The sequence below is a fragment of the Chinchilla lanigera genome, unplaced genomic scaffold, assembly GCF_000276665.1.
Source record: "Chinchilla lanigera isolate Chin_1 unplaced genomic scaffold, ChiLan1.0 scaffold00001, whole genome shotgun sequence".
In the NCBI taxonomy this organism is placed as follows: Eukaryota; Metazoa; Chordata; class Mammalia; order Rodentia; family Chinchillidae; genus Chinchilla; species Chinchilla lanigera.
The window spans coordinates 9,230,584-9,257,638 of record NW_004955402.1 but is presented as its reverse complement, the minus strand read 5'-3'; the positions used below and the strand labels follow the sequence as shown (position 1 = coordinate 9,257,638).

At 39.8% G+C, this 27,055-nt stretch overlaps 1 protein-coding gene across 1 annotated transcript in view; it reads right to left on the bottom strand.

Moving 5' to 3' along the window:
* Positions 1-2,455: 2,455 nt before the first annotated feature.
* Yes1 (YES proto-oncogene 1, Src family tyrosine kinase) overlaps positions 2,456-27,055 on the bottom strand; it is a 55,480-nt gene continuing 30,880 nt past the window's right edge. The window contains exons 3-12 of the mRNA XM_005372669.2: positions 23,263-23,362; positions 20,037-20,135; positions 18,725-18,828; positions 18,486-18,635; positions 16,415-16,570; positions 16,075-16,254; positions 14,145-14,221; positions 13,227-13,380; positions 11,196-11,327; positions 2,456-4,863 (exon numbers count right to left, since the gene is read on the bottom strand). Of these exons, the coding sequence (XP_005372726.1) occupies positions 4,655-4,863; positions 11,196-11,327; positions 13,227-13,380; positions 14,145-14,221; positions 16,075-16,254; positions 16,415-16,570; positions 18,486-18,635; positions 18,725-18,828; positions 20,037-20,135; positions 23,263-23,362 (1,361 nt within the window). The 3' untranslated portion in view covers positions 2,456-4,654. The remainder of the gene's footprint in view (positions 4,864-11,195; positions 11,328-13,226; positions 13,381-14,144; positions 14,222-16,074; positions 16,255-16,414; positions 16,571-18,485; positions 18,636-18,724; positions 18,829-20,036; positions 20,136-23,262; positions 23,363-27,055) is intronic.

The following is a 27,055-nucleotide window of genomic DNA, read 5'->3' as shown; positions in this document are numbered from 1 at the left end:
GATTCCACGGAGCCCACAGACGGCTGTGAGTCCACTAGTGACAGCGGAGGTCGTCCCGCACAGCACCCCTTGTCTCTCTGACCGCCCTCATACAGCCATGAAGGTTTGCACAGTGAAGTGCAGGTAATTTGCTCACTTTTCTTTCTATTTTTGTATTTTCTTCATTACTCTGTAGTATACTACAGCACCGTAAGTACTAATAGATGAGTATGTTGGGCTTGTGGAATGAATCATCTGAGTTTCCACTATTTCTTATGGGGAAATTCACTCTGACATACAAGTGCTTTGGATTACAGCGTGTTTCCAGAATGAACTATGTTCATAAACCAAAGTTTTACTGCACTACAAATGGACAGATAGAATGTGAAATTAAAGAATATGACTTACATTAAAACCTCAAAAAAAGGAAATACGGAGTATCTCCACTTCCCTAAGAACCCTCTGTGGTCCTAGGCTTCCTTCCCTGGCAACCACTGACCTTGCTGTTTTCCAGGAGGTCATACAGTTGGACATACAGTATGTAATCTTTTGTTCCCTCCATATTGTGTCATGGCTCAGTATCGCACTGACTGACCTCAAGGCCTCATGCAGGCTAACTGCATGCTGCCACTGAGCTACACTCCCAGCCTGCCCACTGTGAATGCTGAATACTATGAGGTCTAAGTGAAGACGGCGAGACTGATTTGGAAGATCCCAGTGCTCACCAAATTACTTTATAGGCATAATGCAATTCAACCAAACCTCACCAGGAGTTTTAGAAAAATAAAGCCTACACCTCATCAAGAATGTGCCAGGATACCGAGAGTTAAAAAAAAAAGCTAAAGGAAAAAAAAGCTAAAAAAAGCTAAAGCCTATTATAATGCATTATCAAGTGAAATAAATTACATGTTACCTTGATGTCAGAAATGACAACTAGACAAATATGCACAATAATAAGAGAAGGAACTCAACTGGGTGCAGGGTGCAGGTGAATGCATTCACACTTCTAGTTACCTCAGAAGCTGGGGCAGGAAGATTCCGAGTATGAGGCTGTCATGGGCAATGCAGGGAGGTAAAGTAAAGAGGTAAAAGGGTTTAAAAAAAAAAATAAAAAAAGGGGAAACGGAAAGGGAAAGGGAAATAAAGATAAAATAAAGAACTCAAACCAATGGGGTGGGAGTGGATTAATCACTGAACGGTGCTGGGAAATTTTACCATATGGGTAAAATCATGTCAGGCCTTAAAAGTTACACGTAAGAACACAAGCGCTTCCTAAACATGTAAAGGAATAGACCTGACAACATACAAGTATACAACTCTAATGTCCAAAAAAGTATGTATCAAATTCAAAGGCAAACAGCAAATAAGAAAAACATTCTTTTTGTTGTTGTTGTTGTTTTTTGTTTGTTTTTTGTTTTTGCTTTTTCCGGTACAAATCGAGCTCACGACCTTGCGCTTGCCAGGCAGGTGCTGTGCCACTGAGCTAAATCCTCAGTCCCCAAGAAAAACACTCTTAATTGAACTATTACTACTACAAAATTACTCAATAAATATTCACTAATGGAAATGTGCTGCCTAAGTGTTATTTGTTCCTAACAGGTTTAGATGATATGACTGTAAAAGGTCATTAACACAACTACAGTATGGAAAATCATGAATACTTTTGAATGGCCATTTAAAATTTAGTATTAGTTTTATTTTCATTAAACTTGTAGTACAGCACACAAGAGATATGGCTCACACATTATGCGTTTTTATAGTCAAAAGTGGTCACTCGGCTTTATGTCTTTTACATAGGTCCTCTATGAATAGCTTACCTCAAGTCATTTAGTTTTCTTTATGCAATGACTGTACCTGCTGGTATAATTTTTTTTGGAACAAAGTACTTGTAAAGTAATGCATCACTCACTTGATATGGAGAACTAATCACACATAATAAATTTATTAATAATATAATAAATTTAATAAAGAATTGACTTAGCTTAGGAGTTACATGTAACTAAGTTTTCCAGTGGAAGGATAAATTTAGGATATATCAATTTTTTAAAAAAAGTAATGAGAAAATATATGAATAGCAACTGAAAAGATAAAATAGGCATGTTAGCTAGGTATGGTGGTACAGCCTGCAATCCCAGCACTCATGAGGCTGAGGCAAGAGAATCCTTGCAAGTTCAAGACCAGCTTGGACCACAAAGTGAGCTCAAGGCCAGCCTGAACTACATAGAGAGACTTTGTCTCAAACAAAACAAAACAAACAAAAAACCCCATAAAAACAAAAAGCAAAGATAAATCAAGCACATTCAATGAGAAATTTTATTTCAATTATCCACAAAACAATATAATACTTTATAAAAATATTAAGTTTTAGGCTATCATTACTCATTTTTTAAAAAAGTGTTTGTGCTAGAAGGCAGTTTTTGCCAACTTCCATTTTTGGTAAGGGTTAAGCTCCACATTAAGACACTGAAGACAAAAGTTATTGGAAAAAGCTTCAAATATACAAAACAGTTTATTTTTTCTTGGCAATTTAAAAATACATAACAATTTAAGATGAATACACATTAAGTTAGTGTTTTATCCTTACTATACAATTGGGATTAGAAAGAAATGCTCCATTCAGTTAAAATCTAATGAATACCATCAGTTTTCCTGGCTTATTTTTCTGATCAGAATTAGTAAATAAACATAATTTTGCTACCCCGTGAATGGTACTTAGAAAATTACAATATCATAGTTCACATAAAGCCCTTTAAAAACGTCATGTCACAGGTTGTCTACGTTAAGGGTAAATAATGACAGCACTCTTCTTAGGAAACATCTCTTGGTTGAGGGACTCAATACTAAACAGGTTATGTAAACAGAGGAAACAACCAGAATTTTTAGTACCAGTACTGTTGCCATCTTGCATGAAGTTCACTTGTCATATTTTAAAATGGCTTGAATTTGAACATATATACTATGGCACAGAATTTTTAATTTCATGATTAAATCAGGTAAGTGATGGTAGTTAAAAATTATATGCTGAAAATATAGGAACCTTATATAATGCTTTCAATTGTAACTATAAAACTGTTCTTAAAAACAAAAATAGTAGACTTTTATTTATCAAATTCAATTTTTCTTTGCTAGACTCTTAAACCAGTAACGCTGTTATTCAAATTCACACTCTGGAATTTCTGAGTTAGTTGGAAAAATTAACACTTCAAATGGTCAAAAACTGGCCCTGTTTGAACTACTATTACTGTTCTGAGTAAGTTTTCCTCCCAAAATCAACTATATTCCTAGAGGGAAAAATACCTACCATTAAGTATATTTTAAAAAGGAATGAAGATTCAAACATGGGTTTGAAAACAGGAGTTCTAAAAATATTTTGTATAATAGCTGTGTCACTGGAATTAGTGTGAAGCTTTACCTTCACCATTTTGAGGGTATAACACTCATTCAGTGTGTATGTTAAGAAAAATTAATTTTATAGACATATCTTGTAACTCCTAAAGTCTCAGAAAACTAAGTGACAAGCTTTGAGTGCCAGCAAAGCCACTTTGTCCCTCCATGATTATCAACATTAAACATTAAATTCCATCCCTCTACCTGTGAAACTTTCACATTTTCTTTTCTCATATTTCTCTTAAATACATTTTCCCTCTTACTCTATATTCAAAACAAGCAAAGTGCATTCAAGTCCCTGATCTAGTGATATTTTCTGTTTGTGGCACCCATCACCGTAAGAATACAATAGCAACATCTCCCAGTACCAAGTCTATTTCTAAAAATGGACTGCTTAAATGTTGGGTCTTACTTTTCATGCCATTTAAAGATTAAAAGATTTCCGCTTGGATTGGATAGTACAATTTCAATTATATATTGCCTTTTAAGAAGATCAATGCAATTTTATAAAAGATTAACTCACCTTTCAGGCTACCTTCATTTTTCTAAACTGAACTACCCAGAAAATGACACTGGTGAAAAATTTCTTTTTCTACTTTCCAGTTCTAAGAATATGAATATAAACATTAGTGTGTTATACTTTCAAACACCACTGCTGTGGTCTAACAGTCAAATTTTAAATACTGTTTAAAATCCTTTTTGTTTCATTTTGCTTTTGAAAAGCGTGGCCCATTTCCACACAAAAGGAGGTGTATATTAAGACTTCAGACTGACTGTTTAACATAGAAAAAAAACTTTTGAGAATAATTTATGGAAGAAATTAAAAAAAAAAAACTGGAATGGAATTATTTGGTCCTATTAATTCCTTTAAATTTTACTAATGGTATAACTTTTTACCTCCCAAGTTTTGCCTACAATAATATTTCTCTTAAAATTATGAGAAATAATTTTTATTATAGAATCTAAGTTTGAGGAAGAAAGGAAATGATTTAAAACAGTAACCTTGCCGCTCTTCTTTACCATTCTGTCACTCACCCTGTCATCAATATCTTAGCTCTACTTTCTTTGGACCCTGAAATAAAGTGGAAAATTCATCATTGGTACTTTAAAGTTTAACACTTGGAGAAGAAAAAAAGTGGTTTTGTGCAGTCATACCTGGAATTCCAGTTTACCATTAAAAACATGCGGAGTGAAGAAGACTTTCTTCCTTTCATTCCTGTACATGAGGAACTCTACACAAGGTCTTTACATTTTGGCAGATCTGTGCGTGTAAAACAGGCTATCTGGATTATAAATTTTCTCCTGGCTGGTACTGTGGCTCTGTAGCAGTGAAGTAGTCTTCCAAGAAGGACTGAATATATTCAAATGTTGGTCTTTCATCAGGGTCCTTCTTCCAGCAAAGGTTCATCAATTCATGGAGTGATTCTGGGCAGCCCTGAGGGCAGGGCATCCTGTATCCCCGCTCCACCTGTTCCAGCACCTCTCGGTTTACCATACCTGACATACAAGATTCACACATCAACTGACACACGCAAAAACAGAACAAAACCCCCAGCCACTAATGACTCAAGACATACACAATTTACTTAGTGAAAAGCTCCTTTCAACAAAAAGACAAAATTTAAATATCAGAGTAATCAACAGAAACTTAGAAAATCTTACTCTATTTAACATGTCAAATTTTTCATTCCACCTTAACTTTTAACACTAATATCATCAAAGTCAACCGCAGGTGATTAAGGAGAATTCAAGCTGTCATTCCGAGGTACTGGTATTTTCTGATATTACCACGTAACAAAAACCTCACTCGGGCTAATAAGGAGCAGTGGGCAAGGCGGTTTCTGAAATAACTTTCTTTTTCTTTTTTGTCTTTTTGAGACAGGGTCTCGCTATACCGCTCGGGCTGGCCTTGAGCTCACTTTGTAGCCCAGGCTGGTCTTGAACTCGCAACAATCCTCCTGCCTCAGCCTCCCAAGTGCTGGGATTACAGGCGTGTGCCATCATGCCTGGCCTTACTGAAATACCTTTCAAACAGGAATTCAGAGGAAGAACTGCAGTCCTGGTTTTGCCACAAATACTGACCGCGTAACTTCATACTGAGTCACTTCCTTGCAACAGTCTCCTTACTCTGTTACCACTTGTCGGGCTTCACGTTACACTGCACACAGTTCCTTTCTCTGACTGCTGTAACTGCCCCCTCGCTACAGACTGCTCACCCTGTGCTGCCCCAGGCCAGCAAAAGCCCTCTTTTCCCAATGCTTCCTGCCCTCTCTCTCCCCGACTTCCCACCTCACCTTTCCTGCCTGTCCACAAGTCAGGCTGCCCTCCTCGCCTGCTATCTGGAACTGACCATTAGCAATGAGTCTCACACACCATGATTCCTTTAAAACAATGTAATGGCATTAAGTAATTAGTTCTATTTTTAGTTATAATATTTCTCAGGAATAACTGATTCCTCAAAACATTTTAAAGAAAAACTATTAAGAGGAAAATGCAATTGAGATCTAATACTGGAAAGGAAGTTTTCTGAGATTTTCATCTAAGTCTGTAGTATCATCTTTGTAAGTGAAATGCAGTATATTTTATCCACCACAAAAATACAACCAAACTGTTAGTGGTAAGCAAAGAAGGAGCAAGGTATTCATCATTCAGTGAGTGCTTACTAAAATGAGAGAACTTTAACCCTCTTCACTCTTATGCCTTTGTTCTTTTATTTTATGCTTCTTTATTATTTTAACAGATTGTTAAGATTAATCAATTCAGGTTAGTCTGAACATATAAGAAAACTTCCAAGGGGCTGGGGATTTAGCTCAGCGGCAAAAGCGCCTGCCTGGCAAGCGCAAGGTCGTGAGTTCAGTTCCCAGTACCGGAGAAAAACCAAAAAAAAAAAAAAAAAAAGAAAAAAGAAAACTTCCAATTACAAATAAGCTGCTTTTGGTTTTTTTTTTTTTTGGGGTGCTGGGGATTGCACCCAGGGCCTGCACCCGCTAAGTATATGCTCCTATTACTGAGCTATGTACACTTAGCCCGAGTTATCAGTAAACTTTCATTCAAAACTTGACTCTTCAGAATTTTCTGATAATCACAACTACTGACTCACTTTACGCCAACAGTTATGAAAGTAAACTATGGCCGGAACGGCTCCTGGCAAGAATACGTTCTGTCTTCAATCAGAGGCCATTTCCTGTCCGGGAGCTTCTGAACGTGACACCACTCCGAGCCCAGCAGGAGGTAGGATCTCTCCTGCACTACTCGGGAGAAAAGGAGACAGGAAGATTCTAACTCAAAGATTATCAGTTCTTAAAATCAAATGCTAAATATTCAGCACCCTGTCAATAGATTTAGAAGTCTCACACTCTCTGCCGTTGCCCAGGTATGTCACTGTCACAAACTAAGATGAGCAGAGACGCTGCTGTGGCTCTGCAGTGGGCTGTCTGCGGGGAGAAGAGCTGCAGCGGGCGAGGAGTCTGTGCGACCTGCCGACCAGACACAGGCAGCGGCGCTCACCCAGTACCTTTCTCTTCTTTAAAGAGCGGCATACACAAGACCGTGGGTCTGACCCGCGGCACAGCCAATATATGACTTCCAATTTACGGACCATTTATATTCTGATTCTCATCGGGACATCTAGGTCACCCCAGTCACATTAACTTCTGTTTCATGTATTTGTAACTATGTAGTTAGCTGCATCTCATTTTGGACCTTTACATTTCCCTATTTAACCGATCATTTTATCATTATGAAAGTCCCTTTCTGTCACTAATAATACTTCGTGCCTTCAAGTCTACTGCTACACAGGCTTTGCTGTGGTTTGGATTTGCATGGTGTATCTTTTCCCAACCTTAAATTTTAGTCATGTTGTGAACCCTGTCCTTAAAGTATGTATCATACACAACGTTACAGCACTTGTGTATTTAAAATCACCTTAACTCTCTATCTTTAAATAGGAGCATTTACTTTTTTTTTTTGGTACCAGGAATTGAACTCAGGACCTTGCACTCGCCAGGCAGGCGCTTATGCCACTGAGCTATATCCCTGGCCTAGGAGCATTTACCGAACTTGTTACATGTAATCATGGGTGTCAGTGGGCTGAACTCTACCATCCTATTGCTATACTTATTTATTATTTGTCCCACACAGTTTTTTCTCTCTTGCTTTTTATTTGATTAGGTAAGCTTTTGTCATTAATCTCCTTTTCCCCTAGGTGTGTGCACGCACGTGTGCACACACATGGGATCACATCTAAGGCCTCAGGCATGCTAAACACACATCTACCACTGGGCTACCACTCCATTCCTCTCCTCACTTTGTACTTATCATGTCAGCGGTTGTCACTGAGATATAGTACAGTATTCTTTGGCTTATTACACTTTCTAAATAATTATTTTTACGCTTTCCAAACAATGAAAGAAACTTCAAACGGCTTACCTGTTACTCCTTTACCTGCCTAACCCAGAATTTACCATTATTGTATTACTGTCATAGAATTTACTTTTCTAAGCATTACAAGTCCAGCAAGTGATTTTTATTGTTGTTGTTTAAAATCAGCAGTTTTTTTCCAAGTACTTTAATTTATTGATTGCTTCACTGACTGACTGGTCTTTATGAGACAAGGTCTTGCTCTGCAGTTCAGGCTGGCCTTGAGCTCACTTTGTAACACAGGTTGGTCTTGAACTCGCAACGATCCTCCTGCCTCAGCCTCCCACGTACTTCAAAGACTTAATTTCATTCTTCTCTGGCTCCCATATCCTAGGGAAATGTTAACTAAATGCTACTCTCTATGCATGTTTGGTGTTGATTTTTGTAAGATGACCATGAAGTGCTTACCTGAAGTTTCTGGACTCTATTTATTCTGCATGAAGTGCAGTTTACTAAATCTGTACAATGTCCCCACCTATCAGATTTAGAAGGGTTTTGGCTACTGGTTTTTCAAATACTTTTAGTGCTTCACTTCCTTTCTCATCTCCTTCTGGGATTCCAATTAGCACGTATAAATAGACACTCTGACCGCGGCCCAGTTACTGTAGACGTTCTGTTCTACTTTGCTGCTGTTCTGGTACTGGGGTTGGACTCAAGACCTCACATACACTAGGCAGTGCTCCCCCACTGAGTGACATCCCCAGCCCCTTTTCATTTTGAGACAGGGTCTATGTTGCCCAGGCCTGGCCTCAAACATCTGACCCTCCTGAGGTAGGCTCAGGCTCCTGAGTAGCTGGGATTACAGGCGTGGACCTCACACCCAGTTTATGCTGTTCTGTTCTGTTTCCCACGCATCTCATTACATAATACTTTGGATGTTTTCTACTAATGTGCCTTTGAATGCACTAATCATGTCTTATAGGTCTATCTAATTTAACTTGTTTTTTTGTTTTGTTTTTGGTACTGGGAATCGAACACAGGACCTTTCACTTGCCAGGCAAGTGCTTGTGCTGCTGAGCTATACTCCCGGCCTAAACATTATGATTTTTTTTTTCTAATTTGTTCTTAACTCACCTTTTACAGCTCTAAAATTTCCATTTTGTTCTTTTTCATAAATTCAAATTCTTCAGTATTTTTTATCGTCTTGCCAATCTTTCCCATTTTTTAAATTAAAAAACCAATATTATTGAGGTATAATTCACATACCATATAATTCCTCCATATAAAGCATACAGTTTGATGGTTTTAATACATTTGGTTACATAACGATCACAAGTCAACAATTTAAAACATTTTCATCACCCCCAAAAAACCTGCATGTATCATTAGTCATCCCCACTCCTCTCTAACTTTCTCCACTAGACACCACCAGCCTGCTTTTGTCTCTATGGCCTTGCCTGTTTTGCCATTTCATACACATGGAACCTTAGAACATGTGTGTGTGCACGCACGAGTGTCTTCTTTCAGTTGACACAGTGTTTTCCAGATTTTCTTCCGTTTTAAGTATTGCTAATTTGAAGGCTTTTGCTAACTTCAAGATCAGGATTATCTCTGGGTCTGTTCCTACTGACCTTAAATTTTTGATCATCAGGCATTTCTTTCTTTTCTCACATGTTCAATAACTTTCTTTTTTGCTGGCATTTTGAATCATACATTGTGGATTATCCAAATCGTTATCTTTTTCTAAAAGATGTTAGCTTTTATTCACCAGTAAGCTTACTGCTGATTAACTACGTGGATCTTGTCTGTCAAGGCCTGGATTTAGGTTTTGTTTAGCTCTGCCCTTTCTTCTAGAGCAAGCCTGATCACCGACATCCGTCTGCCTGAGCTGGGTAGTGAGTCGCCAGCACGCCAGCGTGTCTGAGCTCTGCTGCACTCTCTGGAAGCCTATGGTCTCTCACGCCTGTCCCTGTGCATGTGCAGCTTCAGGAGTGGATCGCCAACCTTAGGGGAATTCAGCCTTTCGCTGTGACTCCTTCCTTTCTGGCACCCTGCCCTCTGCCCCCTGGGTCTGTCTCCTCTGCTCAGTGAGACTCATGCTTCCTACTGGGGCTTCTTCCTTGTGCCCTTTTAGGAAATGCCCTCATGGAGAAAGGTGATGTACACACAGGGCTCATTTTACATGCCTGCCCGTTTAAGGACAGTGTCCTTCACTAGCTGCTGTGGAAACAGTCATGCCACGTATTTTGTCTAGTTTTTGTAGTTATTTGTAGTGAGGCACCAGGCTGGGTATTAGTCACTCCATCATGGCCCCAATTGAAAGTTCCTTCTGGCTGTAAATCCAAAGTAAAACTACATCATATGGTTGTGTTTCTTTCTCCAGCTATGTGTGTGTAGGTATCATGTAGGCACAACTAGTTTAAACCTGTTGTGATTTTGCCAAGGAACAGTGGTGAAATGAGAGAAAGGCAAAGGAAAAATATGAACACAAAGGTGTTATTATACTACTTCAGCATGAGATTTAAGGAAGGATTTCATGAAGACAGTGGGGGACAGACAAAGGTAGTAGAATCAAAGGAGAATTAAGATCCAGAGAGTGTGAAGCAATCGCTAGGGTTTGGGCAGAGAGAGCCGGAAAGACAGGAGGCATGGGAACGGTGTGGATGCAGTAACGAGTGCAGTCACTGGCAATGGACAGTGAAGGCACAAATGATGACAGGTCACAGGTAAGGACAGTCCAATGGTCGCGAAGGACTCTGACCAGGAAGGGCAAGGGGAGCCGCTGCGAAGCGACAGCTCGGACAGAGAGCAGCAGCACACAGCAGGAACGAGGCGATGGGCAAAGTCACATGTGACGGCGTCAGATCTACAGCAGGAGGTGTTGGGAAGGGATACGCTACACAATGTGCACACACCTAAGGTAGCACAGCAGGTTTTTAAAAAGACTGCGTTTCACGTGCCTTCAGTCTCTTCAACTAGTATCAGACTCAAATAAGCTCAGCCACAGCTCAATTTCAAGGGAGCTAAAAGCTTTCCTTGCCCTAGAAGTAGGCAAGCTATCTACCTGTCTAAGAAGGAAACATTTTTCCCCTCAGTAGTTACATACATTTCTTCTCAAATAGTCCACTGAGGAAAACAGGGCAAATGCATATTTACGAAAATATACCAGTCACACTTGTAGCAAGGAACAATTACTGTTGGGGGGTGTTTAAGATACGTTTCTGATCTGAGAGACAGAACAGATAAAACGGCTGTTTAGAGAGAGTCCTCAGGCGAAGGCAGAGATACCAAGTACGCCTCCCGTGCTTGCCCAACCTCAAGGACTGGGCTCTTACTCCGTGTTTTCCATCAATACCAAAATAAGGAGCAGGCCTGGAGAGAGAAGGAAGAGCCCCACCACACAGTGCTGCTCCCGACACACCGCGTTAGCCACTGGCAGGACCACCAAGAGCTAAGCAAAGGAGGCTCACCTGGATAGGGCACTCTCCCCTTTGTTACAAGTTCTGTCTGTAGAATTCCAAATGACCATACATCAGACTTGATTGTAAATCGACCATAAAGTGCAGCCTCAGGAGCTGTCCATTTGATGGGAAATTTTGCACCTAAAACAATATTGGCAACCTTAAATTACTGTTTTTCAAAAATCTATTTGTGTAAATAATAAGCAAGGCTAATCTTTTCTCAATATCCCCATTGTATGTGTCATTGGTATCCAATTCTTCAAACACACAAAGAATATGGACAACATTTTTAATTTTTAAGAGTTATTTTAAAATAAATCACATTTCTTCTTATAAAATATTCAGTGATATAAAAAAAAAACAAACAGCTGAGTGTGGTTGCGCACGCCAGCAATCCCAGCACTTGGGCAGGAGGATCTCTGGGAGTTCAAGGCCAGCCTGGGCTACAGAGTGCGTTCAAGGCTGCCTGAAGTACACAGTAAGACCCTGTCACCAAAAAAGCCCAACAAAATAAAACAAAAACAACAAAAAGAAAGTAAGTCGGTAGTGGGAACAGAAAATCATTCAAGAAAACATAGGTAGGAGTTTTGGTACAATAGCACATGTTTGTAACCCTAGCTACTTAGAAGGCAAAGGCAGGAGGATCACAAATTCAAGGCCAGCCTGGGCTGAGGCCTTGTCTCAAATTTGTTTTGTAAGAAGGGCTGGGGTGTAGCTCAGCAGTAGAGTCCTTTTCTGGCATGTGTGAAGCCCTGGATTCTATCCCAGTAACACAAAATAAAATTTTAAAGAAAGAAAGCAAGCATGAAAGGATGGAAGGAAAAATGGAAGGAAGGAACAGAGGGGGGATGATAAACACACTAAGTCAAAAATATGGTTTATAAGACATGGGTTATAAAACCTGCAACTCTGAATAGTCTGGCACCCAGCAGCTGTAGCTGTGAACAGGTGAGGACATACTGTTCGGGTCTAGTGATTACTGGTTCTCAACCATATTTCTTTTCTCTATATTATGGTATCTCTTTAGAAATTTTTGTTGTGGTATCCATTTTAAAAGCCATGTTAATTTACTCAAATACTAAGAGTATGCCTCCTATGCATGGGCATTATGCTGATCATTACAGGCACATGAAAACATGGCCTTCATGAAGTTTATATGTTTATGTTACCAAGATTATAGGCGCCTTATATCTTTGAAGTTATCTACATTATAAATAAGTGTATTGTGCTATAAAGTAGAGCACACATGGGGCTGGGGATTTAGCTCAGCGGCAAAGCGCCTGCCTGGCAAGCGCAAGGTCGTGGGTTCAGTTCCCGGTACCGGAAAAAAAACAAAAAAAAAAAAAAAAAAAAAAAAAAGTAGAGCGCACATTAGCTGCTTCAACAAACAGAAGATGAGTTTTCACTGGCACGATCACAAAGGAGTTCATTCCAAGAGTGGCAGCTAAACTAAGCCTTAAATGAATGGTTAAGAATTTGTAAGTAAGGATCACAGAAGATGCCGATATTTCAACTGGAGGTAACCGCATGGTGGTACAGAGGTCAAATGGTTAAATCCGGGTTTCTCAAGTTGCCAAAACTGACCATTTGGGGCCTGATAATTTTTCGTGGTGGTGGTGGTTGGGTCTCGCTGGCCACTGTAGGACATTTAGCAGTATCCCTGGCCTCAACCCAGGAGGTGCCAGTAGTAGCCCTTGCTTTGTGATAATCAAAAATGCCTCTAGACACTGTCAGATGTCTCTGGGTGTAAGGAAGATACTGTCTTTATTGACAGCCTCTAAGGCAACAGTTCAAGAACTGATCGAGCATGAAGAGGTTATTACTTGCTGTGATTTCTCAGAGAGTACCTAGTCAAGTTTTTCTTCACAGGAAGTAACTAAGAAAGTCACATAGTCATAGCATGTATTTTACAGTTCTACGTAATAAAATCAGTGTTTCTATGACTCCTTTGAGAACTATTCTTATTTTATACAAACCTGTATTTTCAAAAGTGTTAAGAAAAACAGGACATTACAAACATTTATATAGAAGTAATTTTACCTTGTCTCGCAGTGTATTCATTGTCTTCAATTAATCTTGCTAAACCAAAATCCGCTATTTTGCACACAAGATTTTCTCCTACAAGAATATTAGCAGCCCGAAGATCTCGGTGGATGTAGTTCATTCTTTCAATATATGCCATACCATCAGCAATCTTGGAAAGGAAAACAAAATGTTACAAAAGAAGCAGGGAGAAGCCATGAGACCCTTCAGAAGAAGATGACAGCAACCAGCATAGTCTAGGAGATGACACTAATAAAGAAGCAGGCTACACTCAACCAAAAATCTGACACACCTCCTGCATCACATACAAAAAACCCTTGGCATAGACTTTGAGGGCCAAGCTTTTCAGCCTACCCGTATATCCAGTCACAGTTAGCAATGTAATGTAATGTCCTAAAGTCTTCTTGCTTCAGTGGTTAGAGGAAGAGGTAAGTCACATGGTTATTTCGAACCTCTGGACACAAGCCTGACAAGCTCCAAATCAGGAACAATCTAAGATGACCTGGTGATAACAGTACTGGCCACAAGTGGAAGATGGTGAACTACAGCTTGGAGGGACTGGACTGAGTTCTACAGCTAGTTCCAATACTGGCCCTGCTACTGCAAGTGATGCGAATTCTAGGTATTTCAGATCTTTAGATACTACATTATCTGTAACATTAGTAGTTCACACTGGATTACTTACAATGTTCCTCCCTGTTCTAAAATTTCATTATTTCACTATGTAAAATATAATATTCTGCTAAGAAGTTTTTATTTCATTTTATTTTATTTTATGGTACTGGGAATCAAACTCAGAACCTTGCACTTGCCAGGCTGGCGCTGTGCCGCTGAGCTGTATCCCTGGCCCGATTATTCTACATTTTAAATGTATACTTTCAATCCAAACTGACTGATACATGTACGTGCACATACCTGAGCAGCCATATCGACCAGCTGTGGAAGCTTCAAATACTTTCCATCGCCTTCCTTAAGGAAATCTAGTAAGCTCCCTGTAAGAGACAACGTCATATTCATAGAAAGTGAGCAAATTCTGCATTAAAACTCAAATACTCTTAACTTCAAAACAAACCACCCTATCGTGATACAAAATTTCTCAGCTTTTCATTTGTAAATTTCTCTTCGCAGTGCTGAAATTTCTGAATAATTATCTTATCTATTCTACAAGAGATCCTTAAACTGAAAATTTGGAAACTTCTCTTGACAACATATTGAAGAAGAGGATGGCGCACGCCTGTAATCCCAGCACTCGGGAGGCTGAGGAAGGAGGATTGTTGCGAGTTCGAGACCAGCCTGGGCTACAAAGTGAGTTCAAAGCCGGCCTGAACTGCGTAGCAAAACCCTGTCTCAAAAAAAAAAAAACCTAGAAAAACTTTTATATTGTATTCTAGCTCTCTACCTGAAAATAATCCCAATCCAATGATCTCCCAACATAGAATCTGACCATGTCTCCCAATTAAGTGATCCTTACTTTTTTGATATGGTACTAGGGATTGAACCCAGAGAAGTGTTGAGCTATAGCACTTTTAATGCTTTTTGTTTTTATTTATTGTCGAGACAGGGGTTTCGCTACATAGTCCAAGCTCTCCTTGAACTGACGGCAATACTCCTGCCTCACCCTCCTGAGTGCTAGGATTACAGGCATGTGCCACTGTGCCCAGCATGCTTTTTATTGAGACAGGCTTTTACTAAGTTGCCGTGGGAGGCCTTGAACTTGCAATCTTCCTGCCTCAGCTTCCCAAGAACCTGGGGTTACAGGTATGCCCTGCCTCCATTATATCTCTCCCGCTACTAGTATCTTGACTTAAACTTCTTCCCTGTCCCTCTCTCCTTTATTGCCCCAGTTCGTTCAAAACACTCTCTGAAATGGCACACTCGGCCATCTGACAGCAACAAGCATAGTCTAGGAGATGACACTAATAAAGAGGCAGGCTACACTCAACCGAAACTCTGACACACCTCGGCAAGTCTGCAGTAGAAGCTCCTTGCAAAGACTGCCATGCACTCTGGTACTTGTGATTTTGGCTTCAATGAACAGACTACATCACTTAGTTCTAGTTCTTTTTCAGAGAAAACTTTTTTTTCTACTTAATATGTAGTTTGTAACTACCTGCCACAACTAGATGAAACTATGTCACTGGTCAAGGTAGACCAACAGAGAGAGTGACATAACCTGTGACTTCAGTCTGATTCAACCAAGTAAAATAGTAAATTAAAAAACACTCAATTCAAAATAGGTTACATTGGGCCAGTGAGTATATATTCTGACTTACTAGTTCCTCTTGTGAAGTATCACCAGCCTAGGGATGGAGGGAAGAGCATCAGTCTTCCCTTTCTTTAATCCTGGCCTTTAACTCTGTCGCTGAAGATCCCACCCAGCAGTCTGGGTTTGGGAAAATGCAAGAGTGGAAAAAAGAAGTTTCTAAGAGTCCTGAGCATAGGGACTGGGCTTACAGTAAAATGAGATAAAACTAATTCCCTTTACTTTACTTCTTTACTTTGGTACTGACGATGTAAGTATCTTTGTGGTTTTATCATTTCAATTCAATATGTATACTTTCTGGTTTAGTTTTTCAACATGTCTGGCTATTCCATTTCCCTTAGAGTAGGAAATATAATTCAGCCTGCCTACTTTGACTTTTAACCATCATAACAGACGCAGGAATACCTGGAGCCCATCACCACCCTCTCAGTGTCACATGTCCTCTTTTCAAATGTCGACTAAAGTCTTGACTTAGAAAGCACTATGCAGTAAAAATCTACAGTCAGAAAAACTGAAAGGGAGATCTGATTTTTACACAACTTCCCAACATGAGCACCCTAAGAGATGCTCACACATGCATACCTTTTGACATAAACTCAGTGACGATGTAAATGGGCTCTTCGGAAACAACAGCGTAGAGTGGAACAAGTTTATCATGTCTTAGTTTTTTCATTATCTGCGCTTCTTGAAGAAAAGCTTCTGGCATCATTGTCCCTGGCTTTAGTGTTTTGATTGCTACTTTTGTGGTTCCATTCCATGTTCCTTGAGAGACAAATAATTTCAATCTATATTATGAGATTTTTAAATTAAACTTCAGTGAACAGCAGTTAAATACTTAAACATAGTTTATCATAAGTTGTGGCACTTTAATCTATGGACAAAAGAAACCACGTTCTTCCTCCAGCAAGTTCACGTTTCTTACCCATCCATACTTCACCGAAGCATCCTTGTCCTAGTTTAACCTCTAGTCGCAAAGACTCCCGAGGGATTTCCCAAGCATCTTTTGCTAGACCTTGAGTCTGGGGTTTCACAGTTGGACACACAGTTGTTAACTTGTGGCATAAACCATCAGCATGTTCTAGTTGAATGAATAAATTATATTGTAAGATAAATTCCTCACAAAAATTAGAATACATATACAATACATTGTTTTTAAAGCCTTTTTAAGTTACAGAAAAACAAAAACACAATGTCCTACCAATTTTACTGCAAAAATATAAATATAGCCAGGTGTGGTGGTGCATGCTTATAATCCCAGCACTGGGGAGGCTGAGGCATGAGGATGGTCTTGAATTTGAGATCAGCCTGGACTACATAATACACAGTGAGTTTAAGGCAGCATGAACTATATAACAAGACCTTGCCTCAAAGAAAGAACAAAACACAAAAACAGAATTGTCTATCAGAAGAAAACAAAACAGTAGACATAATAAGAGCCAGGTGTGGTGGCACACATGTATAATCCCAGTGCTCTGGGAAGCTAAGGCAGGAAGATCACAAATTCAAGTCCAGCCTAGACAACTTACTGAGACACAGTCTCAAAAATAAAAAAAAGCGCTAGGGATGCATCTCAGTGTGAAGGCCCTGGGTTCAATCAATCCCTCGTACCATATACATACAAAAAAGCAAAACATTTTGATGTTACTATGTATTGAACACTTATGTTTCAGCTACTGGATTAATTTAGCACTTTACAAGTATCTCATACAAACAGCGACAGGATTGAGGCTCAAGTCAGCTAGTGTGCAAAATTCTCTGTTGCACACTGAGAATTATTTATTCTTAAGGAAATGCTCTGTTATTTCTAATATTAACCACTAATTTGAAAGATACTAAAAATCAAGGCAGACATTCATCATTTAGGGGAGGGACTTTAAATACAGGAGAGACAGGGAGGGAGCCCAAGATTCGCAATGGCCTGACCTGCGCGGCGCTGGCAGACGCGTGCCCTCCCATTCCCATCAAGCCACCAACAGACGCATACCCTAACAGGGGCAACGATAAAGAGGCCCCGCTCGGAACATGCGGCTTTAATGTCAAGACCGCTGGCTGACTGCAGCTGTTAGTGAAGATGAAAGCACCATGAAAACTTGCTCCCCTCTAATACTAATCATTTAAAGACTTTCTACAGATGTATTTATATATCATTTTGAGATATAAGACTCTAACATTGAAGTTTTTTTCAAAAGTCCTTGAAAGATAAGAATAGCTATACTTGCTATAGTTGTACCCTTGAATTCTGAAGGACAACAAAATGTATCTTCAAACCAAATTCCATTTGGTTTATTATTTTGGTTTGGTTTTTGGAGACAGGGTCTCACTATGAAGTTCAGGCTGGCCTTGAACTCACGACATAGTCCAGGCTCACCTTGAGCTCCGGGTAATCTTCTGCCTCAGCCTCCTGAGTGCTGAGATTACAGGTGTGCACCATCACACTTGGCTTTTTGGTTTATTGGTTTGTTTTTCCACTGGGTTTACACTTTAGGAAATCTTATGAGATCCAGCATTTGTAAGGGAAGATTATTTAAGTGGACTTCTCATGAAGCTTTTTAATGTTAAATGCTTAGTTTTACCTACTTAGTAAGTATCCGTCAGTAAAAACTTACTCTTCCATTTTTAAATTCACTTTCACATTCTGTGTTTATATGGCATGAGATGGAACTCCAATGTAAACACTATGCGAGTAAGCCATAAGGACTCTAATGACTGAGTTTAGCACACTACCCAAGAACTCAATTCACATACTATTAAGTCTGCCCCTGATTTTACAACTACAGACCAGGTGTGGTGTCACACACCAATAATCCCAGCACTTGGGAGGCTGAGACAAGAGTTTGAGGCCAGCCTAACCTGCACACAGTGAGATCCCACATCAAACCAAGCCTAACCAAACAAAAAATACCTACACACAGTTGTTGGGCACATATTAAAGACACAGATTTTTGTCCTCACAAAATAGAGAAAGTAACTTTATCTTGGAAATATTTACCTACCTGTGTAGTGTTTCACCAATTTCTGCAGCGTATCAAATTGTGCTCTGGTTGTGATGTAGTATCCACCGTTGTCAAGTTTCCTAATTTTGTAGTGCTTCACATTGTCGCCCCTTACTTCATCCCAATCACGAATAGAGAGGGAGTAAGCACCTGGGGGGAATGAAACACTTTCACTCCACCTTTCTCAAAATACTGCCCGAGGAAATTTTATACATGTATTACTATATTAACAGTCATACCTTTAGTGGTTTCACTTTCTCTTACTAAGAATATGCCTTGTTGATTCCCAGGATTCAGAAGCAATCGTTCAGCATCTTTTCTCCCCATTTTGCCAAAATACCATCTGGAAAAAATTAATGGTGTTTTGAACTGTGAAGGCCTGAGTCAAGAGACCACTGGAGTATCAGTAAAAATGGAGTGGGGTACGAGTTCGAGAAAGAACAGTTAAAGCATGTGGCTTCAAGTTTAGTAGGACATAAATTCTTACTTGTTAAAAGGGAGCCTTACAACCCCTGTTGGAATATGCTCTGAAGCATTTCCATGTCCTGACTACTCGGTGGGTCTCTCGCACTATTCTGAGTCACAGAACAGCAATGGAGAAGGAAAGACAGCAAATAATGGATGCTTTCTGTCAAGGACAGAAGGAAACATTAAAACTATAGTAACAAGAGCAGAGGCGGTTCTTTGGTAACAGCGTGATCCCCTATGTTCAGTAAGATACAAGTGTATCAACCCACACTATGAGGAACTCTAAATCTGCAGGGCTTTGACTCAATAAAGCCTAGTGAATACAAATGAGTCTCTTCTGGGAAAGAGTTCACAGAACACTGGGGAAGACAATGAAAGAACAAAACGAACAGTAACAAATGTCCTGATAGAAAAGTTATTCAGACAAATTATATATTCTTAATAAAAGTCAACAAGTACTGTATTGTTAGAGTAACTAATTAATTGTACCTAAAATGAATGTTGCTAGCAGTGATCTTTAACTCTCTAAAAGCTGCAAGAACAGCCCACAGAGCCATATCCTCTGCAACCAGGCTCTAGCTAGCATTTTGCTTCGGCGTACTTTCTCCCCTTCCCGTTTGTGTTGTACACATACACACGGATGTGTGTGTTTCTTCCTACAACTACAAGCTGTCAACACTCTCAGTCATGACCCTGAAGACCTCAACCTGTGCTTTCCACAAGACAAGGACACACTCCTACAGAAACAGGTCGCAAGGATTGACCCAAGGTCTCAGTGAGGTAAATTTTCAAAGTAAGAGTTTGCAAAATATGAAAAGGGTTAATATGATTTTTTAAAATGGAAGGAAAGATGGAACAGAAAGACCAGGCATAACACAATGATTAATGTAGACTCACTTATGATACTGCTTGAAGTGGACACTGTTACATTAATTATTAATTCTCAAGTAACATCTATTAAGGTGACACATTAGTTGTATTAAGACTGGTAATTGTGCGCGTGTAAAGTTGTGGCTGAGCGGAATGTGCATTAAAACATTTCTAAAGCCAAAAGAATTAATAAAACAGGAAGTGTTGGCATACTCTTCGGCCTGAATGGAGTCTGCAGGCGCCACGTAATTGCTGGGGATGTAACCGTTCTTTCCTGTGGCGATTGAGCGCGCTTCCCACCAGTCTCCTTCCCTGCAACACAGAGCGACCGTCAGCACAAGCGCAGCATGCCCGCGGCCCAGAGCGTCCTACAGCCTGCTTGTCTAAAGCTAACAGGAGATACTACTTCCACTTTTACTTCTGCACTTGATCAAGAATTAAACTCAAAAGAGTAACATTTCAAAACAAAATTTTATAGGAAGCAAAAGCACACCTGCACACTTCGTGAAACACCACAAACCCCCAAGGCCACACAGTAGAATTTTAGTTATAACATCATTTTTATGTAATTCTTTCTGTCAAGGAAACAAACTGAACCTAAGAAAACTATAGTGAATAATCTGAGAGCTAAAACCTTCAAATTATTCAGTTTTGACTGCATTTTTAACAGCTTGATATAATTATCACAGAACTCCACTTAAGGTATGCAATACAGCAGTGCATTCGTAGTTGTACAGCCATGACAGTAACTTTTAGAATATTCTCATCACCCCTAAAAGAAGCCCTCTGCCCATCGGCAGTCACCCCAACCTGGCCCCCACCATTTGCTGTCTGCGTGGGTACGCCTGGAGTGTGCATTTCACATGAACAGAACCATCACGTGGCCTTCTGTGACAGTTTCTTTCACTTAGCATTATTTTTTCAGGGTTCATCTATGTTGTTGCATACATCAGTAGTTCATTCTTTTTGTTGCCAAATGCCTTTCTTTTTAACAATACATAAATCTGTAATTTTTTTAGTTGTTTCAAGGAAAAAACATGATATACTAATACTCCTATAGTCAAACAATAACAAAATTTGAATTTTTAGAGTAACGCATATTTATAAAAATGATAACCAAAAACATCTCAGTAAGACTAAAATTCAAAACATGAGAACTACATGTGATTTGTAATATATAAGCCTTGACTTTTCCAAAGGTGATGTAAAAAGCACAAATATCTGTAATCTCTAATAAAGATGTATGTACATAGAATTCAGTACTTAAGATTAAATATATTATCTAAATAGAAATTTTGTAATCTCCTCTTTAAAAGTGAAATAGGAAATCCTCTGACAATTCACAAGCTAATATATTGGGTTGTGCTTTCCCAGTATGTGTTAAGTATTTCAGATATACAAACAGAAGATATAGTATTTGGTTCTACTAAACATCCACTGACTCATCTAAACTGAAAGCCTGGCAAGTGACAGAATTTACAGGAGGGTGTGCTGAAAACAGAGGTAAAAAGATGTCCCTACTTCATAGTGTAGAGACGGGCTTTGCAAGCTCCGGAGCACTGACAGTCCGGGCTCAGTAAACCTTTGTCATGTGGCTAGTAGGATGCATACCAAGATCCTTGGCTTCTACCCACTAGGTGACAATACTACACCCTGACTGACAACCCAAAGCACCTCTGCATGCAACCCGTAAACATCTCCCAGATGACTGTGTCCCAGGCTGACACCCACTGGTCCAAAAGAATGACAAAGCAGAGTATGATGGTGCATGCATGTAATCCCAGCACTCTGGGAGGCTGAGGCAGGAAGACTGCAAGTTCAGGCCTAACCCCAGCAATTTAGCAGGACCCTGTCTCAACACAAAAAATAAAGGGCATGGCATATAGCTCACTGTAAAAGCAATGGGTTTAATCCCCAGTACTGCAATAAATAAATAAACAGATAAATAAAATAATGACAAGACAAATGACAAATTACAACCCTTACTACTACACTCAATCCATCAAGCCAAGCAACAAGTTATAGAACTTTGATGAGCGTGTGACTGACCTGTGCACAGTGCGTTATGTGAACTCCTAGAGAAACACTGTAGCAGGGTACCGGCACCGAGCCAGGCAAGGGAGGAACGCAAGGGAAAGCGTCACTGAGGGAGCACACTGCACTGTATTCTGAGGACGAGGAGGGCTGGGAGGTAAAGAAAGGAGGGCTGGGAGTGGGGTTTGGGGTTGAGCACTTGCCTAGCATGCATGAGGCCCTGGGTTTGATCCCCTACACAGAAAAAGAAGGGGAGACACAAGATAGAAAAAAAGGAAATAATGTGTATGAAGGTACAGAGAGGGTGAAAAACTCCAGTGGGCCAAGAAAACTGCAAGCACCTCAGTATGGTCAGGTGACTGAGTAAGAAGCAGGTAGTAAATTCTCAGTGAATTATGACTATTACTGCTGTTCTTCTTTTATCGTGACGGCAACTGGTAGCTACTAAAGGGTTTCAAAGCAGAGAGACACAATCATATTGTACGTCCGGGGGCGCTGACCCGAACAGATGGGAACAGGACAGAGGAGACACGCCTGGAAGCAAAGCGCCCACACTACATATGCTAAAAGTTACAAAGTGGCTGTTATGCTTGCTAATGAAATTATGGGATATTTTTCCTGTAACAAACATCACATTTGGGGTTGGGGATTTAGCTCAGCAGCACAGCACCTGCCTAACAAGCACAAGGTCTTTAGTTCGATTCCTGGTACCGGAGGAAAAACGAAACAAAACAAACATCACATTTTCTACGGTAAGCCAGTAAATAACAGAAAGTGTAACAGTCACATAAGAACAGGCAACTAAATGTGGTCAGTTCAGGAGTACAAGGGCTCCTTACTCAACCTTATCTCTCTCTTTTTTTTAGGTGAAAGGAAATGTTTATTTTCAGTCATGGGGCTCAAACCCAGGGATTTGGCACTGGGCTACACCCCCAGGTCCTTTTTATTCTTATTTTAAGTTATGGTTTCCAAGTTGCCCGGGCTGGGCTCAAACTTGTAATCCACTCAGTCTCCCAGAGTGCTGGAATTACAGGTGTGCACCAGCCTGCTTGGCTGGTGAAAGATCTTTAAATCACCTGGTTCTCTCTTTAAGTAAAAATCAATCAATCAATCAACTGGTACTCACACATGAACACAGAATTCTCTTCATCGGATGTTGCATATACCCTGCCAACTAAATCTTCATTCTTCTGTCGCCACTCTTCATGGTCAAACCATGGCAGCACAATTTGTGCAAGTGGTAAGTTCTGCCTTTAGCAGTCGTCTCAGGAAGCCCAATGAACCGTCCAACCCCGGGGACAGAGACCCAAGCCCCACGACTCTCATCTCTGCATCATCAATTAACTCAGTGGTTTACAATGCAAAAAGATTTCTGTACTTCTCTCTCACAAAATGCAATACTTACGTATTGTTAATGATTTGAAATCTTTCACCCTTCTTAAATGAAAGGTCTTCTGTAGTTCTAGCTTCATAATCATATAAGGCCACAAATATAGTAACACCACCTAGCAAAAGAAAAACACACCAAGGTAAGTTACCTAGATAATATATAAAAAGAAATAAAGTATTGCTACCAGTAAAAAAGCTTACAGCTGTCTACTCTTCAGCATCTATTGTTATAGGTTGGAGCTTTGGGCAGCTGGAGTTTGGGTTAATAAGATATTCATTCTCTCGCTCGTTTATGCCTGCACTATATAATGATTACAAACTTTGTGGAGAATTGGTCCATGTACATAATACATCCTCAGTTTTTCTCCTCCCCTTCCCCCCACTCCCTTCCTCATTTGACAAAGATCGATCTCCCTACTTCCTACTATCTATCTTATATTTTGCTCTTTATTTATAGTATGGGTTTCTCATATGAGAAACCATGGAATATTTAAGTTTATGTGTCTGATTTATTTCACTCAACATTATGGTCTTGAGGTGCATTCACTTTCCTATAAATGACTCATGTTCATCCTTCTTCATGGCAGAGTAGTACTCCATTGAAGGTAAATACCACCTTGTCTTTATCCTTTCATCTGCTGATGGACAGATAAGCCGCTTCAAAGATTTAGCTATTATGAGTTGTGCTATTATAAACATGGGTATACATATATCACTGTGGTATGGTATCTTTAACTCTTCAGGGAAGATATCTAGAGGGGGAATAGCTGAGTGAAACGGAATTTCTATTTTTAGTTTTTTCAGGAATCTCCGTACTTCCCTCCATAGTGGCTGTACTAGTTTATGTTCCCATCAACAACGTAGAAAGGGCCAGGCATGGTGGCACACGCCTGTAATCCCAGCACTCGGGAGGCTGAGGCAGGAGGATCGGTGTGAGTTCGAGACCTGCCTGGGTTACAAAGTGAGCTCAAGGCCAGCCTGAACTGCATAGCGAGACCCTGTCTCAAAAAGACAAACAAAAAAAAACCAGAAACAGTGTAGAAAGGTTCTTTTTTTCCAGCCTCCCACAGACTTGGCAGCATTTGTTTCCTTTTCTTTTTTTTTGTCTTTTTTGACACAGGGTTTCACTGTGCTGTTCAGGTTGGCCTTGAACTCACTTTATAACCCAGGTTGGCCTCAAACTTTCGACAATTCTCCTGTCTCAGCCTCCAGTGCTGGGATTACAGGCATGTACCACCATGCCCAGCTTCTCCATTTGTCTCTTGATAGGCATTCTTTCTGGGAACAGATGGAATCTCAGTGCTCTAATTTGCATTTCTCTAATGGCCAGTGATGCTGAACTTGTTTTTTTTTTTCCTGAGACAGAGTCTCACTATATAGTTCAGGCCAGCCTTTAACTCCCTGTGCAGCCCAGGCTGGTTTTGAACTTATGGCAATCCTCCTGCCCCAGCCTTCCAAGTATTGAGAATACAGGCATATGTCATCACGCCTGGCTTGAACATTTCTTTGTGTATTTACTGGCCATTTGTACTTCCAAATGTCTATTCATCTCACTTCCCCACTTTTTGATTGGTTCTTTTATTTTGAGGTCTTTTTTTTTTTAGTTCTTTATATAGTCTAGATATTAGTCCTCTAAGAGATGGCAAAATTTTTTCCCCATTCCGTGGGTTGTCTCTTTACTCTGTTGGTTGTTTCTCTCACCACACAAAAGCTTTTAAATTTGATGTGAACCACTTCGTTGATTCTCAGTATTTTTCTGCACAACCAAGATTCTGTTCAGAAAGTCCTTGCCCACATCTGTGTCTTCAAGAGTTTTACCTATTTTATCTTCCAGCAGATTATGTGTTCCTGTTTTAATATTTAGATCTTTGATCCATTTTTACTTTAATTTAGTACATGGTGAAAATTCAGGTCTAGATTCAACCTTCTGCATGTGGACAGCCCGTTTCCCAGTACCATTTACTAAAGTGGCTGTCTTTCCTCCAGTCTATGCTTTTTGGGCCCTTTGTCAAAGTTCATATAGCCGAATGTGCTTGGGTTATGTCTACTTCCTCCGTTCTATCCCACTGACTCACATGTCTGTTTCTGTGCCAGTACCATGCTCTTCTACAGCTTTGTAATACAACTTCAAATCCAAGACTGCGAAGGCTCTTGCTTTGCTTTTGTTACCCAGGATTGCTTCTGCCATTCTGGGTCACTAAGATCTCTCTTAAGCCCTTCCAGGAAACCACTGTACTGTAAAAATTCTAAAATGCTACTGACTCTGAAAAATAAATTTAAAAATTTTGACTTTGGAAGCAACATCTCTGCCTTAAAAAGTAAAATTTCAAATCAGTTCTTTGGAAGAGGACTAACAAGCTCTGTAGCGGCACTGATCCTCCCAAAGTCTTGCAAATAATGGGCGCATTTCTGTTACTAACAGGTTGCTAGGGCTTTAGTAAATTTATTATGTATTAAAAATTTAAAAATCTGTCTTCAAATTAAATGGTATGGCTGGTATGAATCAGTGTATTTCTCAAAAATCACTGTCATATTTAGCAATATATACAGAAGCTTAAGGGACAAACACACTGAACAACCAAACTATTCTGTGCAACTGAAAGAAATACCAGATAGATGCATGCAATGCACGACATTTTAGTGTTTAAAATTATTCAAGGCAAATGTTCTGGTTAAAAAACTTGTAATACATTACTTTTTTTTAAAAAAAAAACCACTATCATATACAGCACAATCTTTTAAAACATGTATACATTATGCAATGGCTAAATCAAGCTAGTTAACATACTTACTGCCTTATTTTTTTGTGGTGAGGAAACAAACTTTACTACCTTAGTGACTTTTAAGAATACAAAAAAAAAAAAAAAGAATACAGTACATTGTTATTAACTACAGTCACTAGGTTTTACAATAGATCTTTTGAACTTAATTCTTCCCAACTGAAATTCTATAAACTTTTGACCAATTTTTTTACTTTTTGATCAGTACGCTGCGAGGGATCAAACCTAGAGTCTCATGTATGCTAGACAAGCATTCACTGCTGAGCACACGGCCAGCTCTGACCAACATAGTCTTAATTTGAATATGTACACAGTCTACTCAATATAGTTCCAATGACTTGCCAGATAAATTACTAGTTTACTTACATCCACCAACACTTTTAAGGAACAGTAGGAAAAAGTCAGGTAGTAAAACTAGTTAAGTACAAACACAATGTAGAAAGTAGGATGAAACCTGCTGCCTCCAAAGCAACAGCAAGCCAAAGGTACAATCATACACATTCACTTGCTCATTTGACTTCACTTCTGAGTTTTAGTCCTTTATCAGCTGTCTTGCCTCTCTGACATCTCTACATGAGTATCTAATTTGCATTTAGATTTATTGTGTACAAAATGAGGTTCGTCGTTTTTCTCTTCTAACCTGTATTTACCTAACTCATTTCTTTTTTTTGTTTTTTTTCTGGTACCGGGAATCAAACTGTAGTGGATTGATAACTGGTGGTCAACTTATAACCCCCAGCTGAAGTGATTCAGTGGTGCTGGGTGTGGGAGGCCCACCTGAGGACTGTTGCCAGCAGCATAAGAGGCAGACCTGGAGAAGTGAAGAAAGGCTGTTGGGAGCCGAGAGAGGCTGTTGGGAGTTGAGAGAGGCTGTTGGGAGTTGAGAGAGGCTGTGGGGAGCTGGCTTTCCAATGAACTTGGCTGTTTTCATCCTCCAAGAAGCTCGGGACCTCGCTGGCACTGAGAATGGCTTTGGTTCACTTTGGGGAGTTCTGGTCCTCACTTGAGCATCGCTTCCTGGTTCCAGAG